Genomic DNA, 11,267 nt, shown 5'->3' on the forward strand with positions numbered 1-11,267 from the left:
ATTATCTTGTCCAGTTCTTATTTTTTAGCAGATCAAACGTATTCTTGGTATTTTCTGAAATCATTTTGGCATCATATGCATTCTATCTAGTAAATGAGATTTTTTTAGATAGTTATCTGTGGTTAAAAAATTTACATTTCATCACTCTCACTAAAACATAAATAGGTAAAAAATCTAGTTTTGATTGCCAGTATTGGCTAAACTAACGAAGAGTTTTTGTGTTTGTTGTTGGATAATCAAGTATTACTAAGTTAGAGATCAAACTTGAATATTTTGATTGAAAATTTAATTTTGGAACAAATTTATAATTGAGAATTTCATTTTTAATTTAAAAGTTGCAAGTTTTAATTAAAGAGATTAGAGTAAGCACACTAATATATAATGACATTTAAATATTTTTAAAATATATTTTGAATATTAAATAAATAATACGCAATTGATTTTCTCTTTTTCATATGATATGTTAAATACATGATTTTTAGAGTCATAAATATCAATATAATCACCAAGTATGTCACCGCTAATAACTCATGACACTACCAATAATATTATGAAGTTTAAAATTTTAAAAAATAAAACATGAATATTAACAAATCATTTGCAATTGAGGTACCTCTTTCTAATGCATCATATGTGACACTTGAGGTCACACTTTTTAAAAGAATGCATTCTCCTTAATTATTTTCGCTTAGCAAAAAAAAATTGTTCATGTGATAAATTACTCTAAGTCATGCATATCATGTAATAATAAATATTATACTCCTTCCCGTCCTTTTTGAAATGAGCACTTTGACAAAATTACACAGACCAAAAAAAACGCATTGTACATAGTTATTTTCATTTAATACTCTTACAAATTTAAATTTTTTTCATGTATACTCTTATTTAATTACTCGCAATTCATCTAATTAACTTATTTTTAATATTCTCTCAAAATAAATATCGGAAGAAGTGAAATTAAGCATTTTGAAACATTTAAAAATCGGTCAAAGTTTCTTACAAAAATGACAAAAAAAAAAATTCACTTTTGTTTCTTATGAAAAGGACAAAAAGAAATATTTGTTAATAATTTTAAAAAATAATTATAAATTGTAACCTTGTTACCTTTATTTATGTGTTCTTCCCATCCTTATTTATTTATTTATAGGACTGCACATTTTTTGCCTTAATATAAGATACTATAGATAAAATTTTTTATGATAACAAACTATTAAAAGAATAAATTGGATACGCTAATATATGTATAAGTGTGCAGGATCATAAAATAAAATTCAAATGAAAATATACAAGAGTACATGTCATTTTGAAGAGAAATTGAAGTTTTTGGTCAGAAGTTAGAAGTTAGAAGTCAGATTCTGGTGTAGAGTACTAGAATCTGAAGAAAGTAAGAAGCTAGAATGCCAGATTCCGGAGAGTCAGAATCTAAAGTGCAGCTTCTGAAGGTCTTAGACTCTGAAGGACATGTCAGCATCAGAAGACTCTGAAAGGTTACTATCAAGCTCAGAGTCAACTTTGTCTTCTTCTGATCACATGCAGAAAAAAACTTCACGGATAAAAGGAATTGAAATGGGTTGAAACGATAAATTTCAGCACAATCATCTTTTCTTTAGAGATGATATTCTGTTAATTGAATTCTCTTGATCAATGTTATCTCCCATGTTATCTCTTTTTTCTTTAATTCAATGATTGGTATTATGAAAAGTTATGTATCCTCTTTATACTCCCTCCGCTCCTTTTTATTTGTCGTTTTAGAAAATAATTTTGTTTCAAATTACTTGTCGTTTTGCTAATTTAAGGTTATACTTTTTCTATTATACCCTCATGTAAATTCCAAATATTTGGGAATAGTTTGTTGAAACTATAAAAGATTTAATATATATTTGGAAAACTAAAGTTTTTTTTTGTACATAACATATTATTATTTTTTTACATAATATATTAAATTTATTGGAAAGAGAGGGTGTGCAAAAAAAATTTATTGGTGAATTAAAATAAGGGTATAATAGGAAGATAAGGTGCAAAAATATACTTTCTTAGTTTTTTTTTTCTTCTAAAAACGACAAATAAAAAGAAAAGGATGGAGTATATAGGTATATATATATATATTATCTAAAATTTTTAGGTATATATATATTACCTCAGTCTCATTTTATAAGAACCACTTTTCTAAAATTATATAACTATAAATATTAATTATCATATAAGATATTGTTTAATTAGTTTCGATGATTATTTTCAAAATATCAAATTTTTATAATTTTTACTTATTCAGAATTAAAGATATTCGTAATCAAAATTATATCTTGGCATACGTGCAATAGTGAATGAGATGTTATATTTTGGGATGGAGGGAGTATATATTATCCAAAAGAATCTCAAAGAAGAAGAGGCTTAAAAATAGAAAGAAAAAAAAAATTACCCAAATAAACTTTTTGTTATTTGTGCCTAATATTGACGTGTTGGGCTTGTGCCTATAGGTTAGACTTTTTTTATTTTTAATGTAAATTTTAATAAAATATCTTATTATTATTGTTCTGGACTGGGCCAAGGGCTGGCCCAATCCCTTATGCCCGACATTTGGGGCACATCCCACTAAGGGGAGACCTCCCCGACACGTCAGCCAATGACGTGCCCTGCTCGACATAATGGGTAAGCAGCACGTTAAACACGTGCTCGTCTATCCATGCATGTTGACTCATTCCGCCTTAGCTTAACAGCTAAGCAGCACGTTTAGCACGTGCTCCTTTATCCAACCACAGTTGTCACGGAGTCTATCCCTTATCCGCGAATAGCGGAACGGCTCCAACCAAGATAGAGGCAAATAACGGCCTTCCCCTACGATACAGGGACTATCTTGGCAGTTGAGTCTATTGGGCCGGTTATCCCGGCCCAATAGACCAACCTTTGGCCCAGCGCTGGGGGCACTATATAAGCTCTCCTAGACAGGAGAGCCAGGTATTCTGATTCATTACTCACTATACTTTCTCTCTCTGCTCTTGTATCTCCCTTGTTCTCTTTGCTGACTTAGGCATCGGAGCACCTGCAGGTACAAACCCCCCCTTCGGTGTGGAAGCTTGCTCAACGGACCGGCCTCAACCTTTCTGATCATCAGGTTAGATCAATTATTAATATTACAAAATAAATTTCTTACTAGAAATCGTAAAAGTGCATCTCATAAAAATTATGAATATACCATTTAAATCTTATCCATTCTTTTTTGTTACACAAAATCTTATCTATTCTTATTTGAAGAAAAACTTGGACATTTTTTCTTCTTTCTTTTCTTTTAAAATTTGAAGAATTTTTTGTTATTGTTTACTTCTCCATATATATATTTATAGTAAATGAATTTAACCATTAGACTATTGTACTAAAAAAGAAGTTACATCTCATTAAAAATAAAAATAAAATGGTAAATTTCATGGTAATTAAAACCGAACCTGAGCGGTCGCTTCAAAAAGGAAAAACCTTAGACGACCTTTTCCTTCTTCTTTCTTGAAAAAATCTAAGAACTTTTTCATTCTTAACTTTTTCTTGTCTTAAAATAGGCTTAACTACACATTTGGTCTTTTGCGTTTATTTTAGGTTTCAATTTGGTCTCTTACGTTTAAAAAGTATCATTTTGGTCCCTTACGTTTCCATTAGGTTTCGATTTGGTCCTTTCCGTCAGTTTTGTCACATGTGGCAGTCAGTTCACATATGTGGACAGACACGTAGACACTTTGACACACTGACACTTATATAGTTCAAACGGTATTAGTGACAAAACTGACGGAAAGGACCAAATTGAAACCTAATGGAAACGTAAGGGACCAAATTGATACTTTTTTAACGTAAGAGACCAAATTGAAACCTAAAATAAACGTAAGGGACCAAATGTATAGTTAAGCCCTTAATTTAAAAGGTCAAATACATATCATAATAGATTTTTTAATTCTATGTATTTGTATTTCTCTATAATGAATTTTTAAGTTACGCGAAACCCTTATCCTCTATATTGAACCAATGCCACCCTCACATTGAAGTTAATTTAGGAAGTTAATTAGCAGGATTCTATATGGAGTAGATAATGATTCTCCATGTACTGTACAATTATTTGTGTATTTTAAGAAAAATCTAAGATTGTATGTGTATTCTCTCCGGTCCGCTATTTATCTCTCCCTCCATCTATCTATCTCTCTCGAACTAATTTGAATATTTTACAATGTTGTAATTAAGGTTATTTTCCTGTTGTTGTTGTAATTATTCTCTCTTTGTCTCCCACTTAAGCTTTTCTCTCATATTTCTTCCCCTCTCTCTATCTCTCTCTCCCTCCCTCCCTCTCTCTCTCTAATTCTTCTTCTTCTTCTTCTTCTTCTCTCTCTCCCTCTCTCTCTAAGTTTTATCCTTCCTTTATTTCTCTCTCTAGATCTCTATCTCCCTCTCTCTTTCTTACCCCCTCTCTTTTTATGTAAATTTAAGTCAATTACCGACCTATTTATGCATATTTTTGTCAATTACTCCATGTGACTTGGAGTCACGTTGGCATGTGTTACGTAGACAGCTAACATACATGTCATCACCGGAGTAAATGGAGGTAGCGACAATTTGACAGACACGACTTAATTTTAGGGGACATTTGACATTTCAAAATGATATACTTGACGATTTTCGCAGTTTAAGGTGGAGTTGACCAAGTCAAAGACTACATACTCCATCTCCATCCTTAATTATAAGCAAAAGTCAATGTTTTAGATTTATTGAATAACCGAAGTATCTAATCTATATTAAACGATATGTAGGCATGGGCATACAAAACATCATGTATCAACTTGATACTATCAAAATGAGGTTTAACAAGCCTAATTGGTAGCTACAACTATTTATCTTTCAAATATATTATGGGTCCGTTCTGACTTATTTTTAAGCTTATTGAAATAGTTTATGCAAATAAATAAAGTTTTATTTTAGTTTATAAGTTTTTTCACTAACAAAATTGTATCTTTATAAGCTGTTTTTTCATAAACTACATTGAAAAACTTATAATAATAGACAAAAACTTATTTATTCGCATAAGTTGTTTCACATACACTCAATTTCAATTTTATTCGGAGACAATTTATAAACGAAAAATATCATAACAAATCTAAATAATAATAAACATATTTAAATATTTTCTTTAAGTTGTTTTCTCTGTGGCCGGCTCCGACAATTTAGAGGTCCGATTTGAATATAAAAAGCGACCCATAGTAAAAAAACCTTAAATTTTATAAAAGAATCATTCTCAATTTAAATTTAAATTGTAACTAGATTGAATTTAACTATTTTCATTTAATTTGAATTCATTAGAATTAAAAGTATGCAAAAAAATTTACTATGTTGCGATTTTAACCAAGAACTTTGCACCCACAAACATCATAGTCTACAATTAATCTATTGATACACATTTCTGATATTTAATTAAGATTAACAATATATAACTATTAATGCAGGAGAATCTCGGCTTTAAAATTCCCCTAAAATTTATAGGTCTGATGCCGTCACACATGGTCGGCCTGGTCTTCTCCAACTGTTTCTAAATTTTATTTTTTCTTTAATAAATAATAACCATATTTTTCTATTGATTAAAATTATAAATATTATATAATAAAAAATACTATGGATTGTTGAACCTTGAAAGTTGATTCCTAAAAAGAAAGGGTTTCCAAGATCCACATATTCCTTCATATATGCTGTCTTATGCAAAAAGACACATAACAACAAGACCCAATCACGATTCACAACCACATTCACACACACCTAAATCCAAATCTTCCACAACTCAAACTCAACCTCTTTCTCTCACTTATTTTAAATTTATTCATTACTTTACTTTATCTTATCTTATTTTGTGATTTTTCATTAATTATAAAATAAAATATTCCATAAATAAAAAAGAGTTAAATAGATATAGACACTCTAATATAGATTAATTTAGCTTAATTTTACACTATAACATTTAATAAAAAGATTTAATTTTTTATATCATCATATAAAAAAGAAAAAATATATTACATTAATAATATAAAATAATTTTACATGTCAACTAATAATAATCATGTTTTGTGTCATAAATTCCCTTTATATTCCATGTTTTGTAAAATTATTTTACAGATAAAAATTCATTTTTTTTCTTTTTTTTTGATACATTTCATCTTTATTAAACTAATCAAGAAAGTGAATGATTTGCAAAATATAAAATTGTTATTACAAATATAACAGAAAATTGTTACTACAAAATCTATATTTTTTTCTTCATATAAATATTCCCCAAAACAAAGTAAACAACAACCCCCAATTCCAAATTAATCTCTTCTCTCACCCCAATTCCTCATCCAGCTTCTCTTCTCCACAAAGTTCCCAAATTTTCTCTCTTTTCTTCATTTCTTGTGGTGGGTCAAATTCTATTTTGTGTTTAGAATACAAATCTTTTGTGGGTTGTTAAGAACCCGAAAGGGTGTTGTAGCATTGTAGAAATCATCACGGCTATTCAAAGGGTTTCACGGTTTCTGTCTCATGCCCGTCGTTGTTTACGACGCAAGGGTTGTGTGATTGAAACCAACCCTTCGCCGCACGGCGGGCGTGGTGCTTTACCTTCTGAAGGCGGCAGCCCATCTGATCTCCTTTTTCTTGCTGGTGGTGGTGTTCTTCTTGTTTAAATTTTAGATTTAGGATTTAGATTAAGTCAATTAATTTTTGTTTTTTTTGAAGAAAAAAAGGTTCTTTTTTGTTCTTAGTATTTTGGTTTGGTAGCTTTTGTTGTTTGTTGCTGGTTTTGGATTTGGTTAGTGAGAGATAGAGACAGAGAAGATGTTGAGTATTAAGAGGGTTCCTACTGTAGTTTCCAATTATCAAAAAGATGAGGATGCTCCTGTTAGTGGTTGTGGTAGAAATTGTCTCAAGAGTTGTTGTATTAAAGGTAGTGTTTTATTTCTGATTGAATTTTATGTTTTGTTTATGTTATTGGTTTTGAATTATGCATGATTATGATGTTTTTGTTGTTATTGTGTTTTTTTTTTTTTTATAATAGAGGCGAAGCTACCTTTGTATGGTTTCAAACGGGTTGGTAAGGATGAGAGAAAGGACTTGACTCTCCTTGCATGCCATGAACGTCCCGCGGCTTTTCTAGATTCAATTATTCTTGGACAGGTAGTTATGGAATTTATATGTTTTTAGACGGATACAATGTTGAAGTGCAGATACGGTTAATAGTTTAAGAAAATAGAAATAAATGATTGAATGTATTTATACTACAATATTGATGCGCAGATACGGTTAATAGTTTAAGAAAATAGAAATAAATGATTGAATGTATTTATACTACAATATTGATGCGCAGATACGGTTAATAGTTTAAGAAAATAGAAATAAATGATTGAATGTATTTATACTGTTTAGCACCGACACTTATGATTATAGGCGTCTCATGGTGTCTGACATGTGTCAATGTCCGGTACTACACATGTGATTACATAGAATTATATCATTTGCTCAAAATTTCATTGGTGTCAACATATCCATGTCTTTGTCCGTGTTTCATAGTTTATATGTCGTCCAAATTGACATGCCTTCAATCTGAAATGTCAATATTATATAGATAGTTATGAACAGGTTTTACTTATTTACGTATTTAGTGTTGTATAATTTATTATGTTATGTGTTTGAGTTTTGAATTTTTGATGGTGTAGTGGGAAGATCGCATGCAGAGAGGGCTTTTCCGTTATGATGTTACAGCCTGTGAAACCAAGGTTTTAATTTGTTTCTCTATTATTGTTCTTATCCTTATTTTCTTCTGGTTATGTTTTTGTTTATATTGTTGCCAGTGGACTTGGTTTCATTTATGTGTGCTTTTTTTGGGGATAGGTGATTCCGGGTGAGCATGGTTTCATTGCTCAGCTGAATGAGGGTCGTCACCTCAAAAAGAGGCCAACCGAGTTCCGTGTTGACAAGGTTCTCCAGCCCTTTGATGAAACCAAATTTAACTTCACCAAAGTTGGACAAGAAGAGATCTTGTTTCAATTTGAGGCTAGCACTGAAGGGGACCCCCAATTCTTTCCCAATGCGCCTATTGATGTTGAGAATTCTCCTAGTTTTGTTGCCATCAATGTATGTTTATCGGACTTTATTTTATTTGCGGTACCTTTTTGTCGTTTAGGGTGTGGTTTTAAATTGCAGTAATTTTTGCCGTTACCATTCTGATCCTTCATATTGTGGCAAATTTGGGGGCAAATGCGGCCATAATTTTTGTCGCAATGTGATTGCGGAGATCTCCAAACCCTTTACATTGCGACCGCAATTTGCAGTTGCATACTAAAATTTAAAAACATGCCTGAGGTTTCAATTGAATACGTGTTTCTATGATGCTTTTTGTTTATGTGCTCTTTTGACAGGTTAGTCCTATTGAATATGGGCATGTGCTGCTGATTCCTCGAATTTTCGAGTGTTTGCCCCAAAGGATTGATCATGCAAGCTTTTTACTTGCGCTTCACATGGCAGCTGAAGCCGGAAATCCATATTTTCGATTGGGTTACAACAGCTTGGGAGCATTCGCTACTATTAACCATCTTCACTTCCAGGTACTCATTGCCGAACAACTTGAGAATAGATTTGATTACCACATTATTGTTCGCATCGGTTATTGGTTATTGCATTCCTTATCTAGTGTTTCTGCGGTAATGAAAACATGATTCTCTGATTTTTGACAAATTCAGGCATATTATTTGGCCCTTCCTTTTCCAATTGAGAAGGCTCCTACTAAGAAAATTGCTGGAATAAACGGTGGTGTGAAAATATCTAAATTGTTGAACTATCCAGTCAGAGGTCTTGTCTTTGAGGGTGGTCATACACTTGATGATTTATCGAACACTGTTTCTGAAGCCTGTATCTGCCTTCAACACAACAACATACCTTACAATGTACTTATTTCTGACTGTGGAAGGCGCGTATTTCTCTTACCACAGGTAAATTGGCTTTCCAGTCTATCTTTAAAATTTTAATTTGAGATCGTCTTGTGATCCTTCATAATGTGGGGAAATGCAGCCTCAAACACAATCGCAGAGACATAAAAAACCTTTATGTCACCAATGTTGTCAATATCCGCAAAAAAGAAGCGGTTTATCAAAATTCTGCTACACAATATTCCTATACCGTTGCTATTTCCGTTTATTTAGATTCCACTAGCGACGTACCGCTGCTATAGGTGCTATTTAACAACGCTGGATGTCACGGCTCAAATTGCTGCAGATTCTGTTTTAAACCCTCTTACGTTGCTTGAAATCTCATTCCTTTGTTTTCAAATATGATATTTTCTGCAACTAATGTAAATTGTGAAACAGTGCTATGCAGAGAAACAAGCTCTTGGAGACGTGAGTGCTGAGCTTCTTGACACACAAGTTAATCCAGCCGTCTGGGAAATTAGCGGACACATGGTGTTAAAAAGGAAGAAGGACTTTGATGAGGCATCTGAAGCCAATGCATGGAGACTTCTTGCCGAGGTTTCTCTCTCTGAAGAGAGGTTTGAAGAAGTCAATGCCCTTATTTTTCAAGCCATTACATCGGTTGAGATCGATGTCACTGTCATGCCTCAGTGCCTAGAGGAAAATGTTGATGCAGTTAGCTCAAGCACTCAACCTTCTATTGTGGCTGGTTCACATGAATGCCTTGTTCATCATTAACAAACAAGGCTATAATAAATAAATTCCTAGTGATTTTAATTTTGTGGTTTTCTGCTATGAATTTCAAGTCTGAAGTGTAAACTAGCTATTATGATTACTTCATGAACTTGATAGAATAAGTGGTTTGTAATTGATATCTACTAATTCTCTATATGAGTGCTTGATTATGTTTCATTTTTGCTATTATCATGTACTTCTACTAACTAACCACTTTTACTTTTGAATAGTATAATCATTTTTTTTGTGTTAACCTTCTCTGGTTCTCAGCAGAGGGGGCTCTAGTAATTTAGAATTCGGCTGAGAGGTAAGTAAAATTCGGTTAATAATTGTTTCCGTCAAGAATCGAACTCAGGTTCTTCTAAACAATTTGTTTTTAGGGGAGCTTATTAATCTCTTGAGTCTAATGTCTTGTTTAACGGTCTAATCATTTTATTATGGTATAAGTATAACACTTCAATCTTGCTACATAATCCCATACTAGTGGAAAGTAAAACACATGGATGTGTATATAATATTTTTTGTTTCAAAATAATTGTTGGAAAGGAGAAAGCTGTGGGTATCATGATCTAATCTAGGACTCTTGAGCAAAAAGAATGCTGGTTTTTTTATGTTGTATAATTAAAAAGAAATTGAAGTGAAGACTTCTTTTGTCTTTTAGGACAACTTGGTCATGCAAAAGAATGGGTATTGAAAATGAAGTGTGTTATTTGAAATTTTGAACAATTATTTTTTGGCAAATTATGGGACAATTAAAAATAGATGCCAATGTGAGTATTGCCAAGAAAATCAAGATGAATAAAAAATTATTAAAAAAACTAAAATAATTATTGTGTTAGTATTTAAATTGGACAATTCTTTATACAATCATACAAAATTATTTTAGTTTTGTTAATGATCTCGAGACAAATTATTTAAAAAAAAAAAATTATTTTAGTTATAATACATCAGCAAAAAGAAAGAATCTAGGGGTTTTAAAATAGGGAGAAGCTAAAATATGTCGTAAGAAAAATATTTTGTAATAATTAATGCATTTACTTTACTTTTTAATCTTGATCACAAATTAATTACACAAAATTTAAGAAAATATTTCTACGTTTGAATTCTTAATTTAGCAAGCCCCTTTAAAATATTATGTGTTTGATGTGGAAGTAATCTCAGCAGTCTTTGAATCTGTGGTCAACAATGATTGCTTATTGTTGTGTTATTTTATGGATCCTATTTTTTAAAAATGAGTGATATGTGTGGTCAACATGATTATCGGTGAATATAGTACCATGTCTTAACTGCCTATGACCATTTCTTGTCGGACATGATGGATATTTAGCTTCTTTTCACCATTTCTACAATGAAGAACCTTTCTCTATGTACTAATGTACTAACGATCCTTAAGTGCTACATGTATGCTTTCTTCTTTTTTTTTTCTTTTTCAAACAATTAAATATTTGCTCCAACCTAAACTATAATATTCAACCTTTGTCCTTACTTTGAATATTATAATATTCACTTTCATTATTTTCAATCTCATTATGGTATTAGTAGAACCTAAACTCACTATTTTGTCATTTCACCAATGCT

General features: G+C 31.4%; 1 protein-coding gene across 1 annotated transcript; it reads left to right on the plus strand.

Annotated features, from left to right (window-relative positions):
• Positions 1–6,106: 6,106 nt before the first annotated feature.
• On the plus strand, positions 6,107–9,866 carry LOC123918357 (GDP-L-galactose phosphorylase 1-like). The gene is made up of 7 exons (XM_045970381.1): positions 6,107–6,937; positions 7,049–7,167; positions 7,707–7,766; positions 7,882–8,124; positions 8,409–8,594; positions 8,730–8,978; positions 9,354–9,866. The coding sequence occupies exons 1-7, from the start codon at positions 6,829–6,831 to the stop codon at positions 9,690–9,692; spliced, it is 1,305 nt and encodes a 434-aa protein (XP_045826337.1). The 5' UTR covers positions 6,107–6,828; the 3' UTR covers positions 9,693–9,866.
• The last annotated feature ends 1,401 nt before the right edge of the window (positions 9,867–11,267 follow it).

Source organism: Trifolium pratense, linkage group LG3, assembly GCF_020283565.1.
Source record: "Trifolium pratense cultivar HEN17-A07 linkage group LG3, ARS_RC_1.1, whole genome shotgun sequence".
Classification (NCBI taxonomy): Eukaryota; Viridiplantae; Streptophyta; class Magnoliopsida; order Fabales; family Fabaceae; genus Trifolium; species Trifolium pratense.

Bases quoted from the DNA above. Each gene is read 5' to 3' on its own strand.
- LOC123918357 (XM_045970381.1), top strand. From the start codon at position 6,829: ATGTTGAGTATTAAGAGGGTTCCTACTGTAGTTTCCAATTATCAAAAA. The intron at 6,938-7,048 runs GTAGTGTTTTAT...TTTTTATAATAG, and splicing joins CAAGAGTTGTTGTATTAAAG to AGGCGAAGCTACCTTTGTAT. The intron at 8,595-8,729 runs GTACTCATTGCC...TGACAAATTCAG, and splicing joins TTAACCATCTTCACTTCCAG to GCATATTATTTGGCCCTTCC.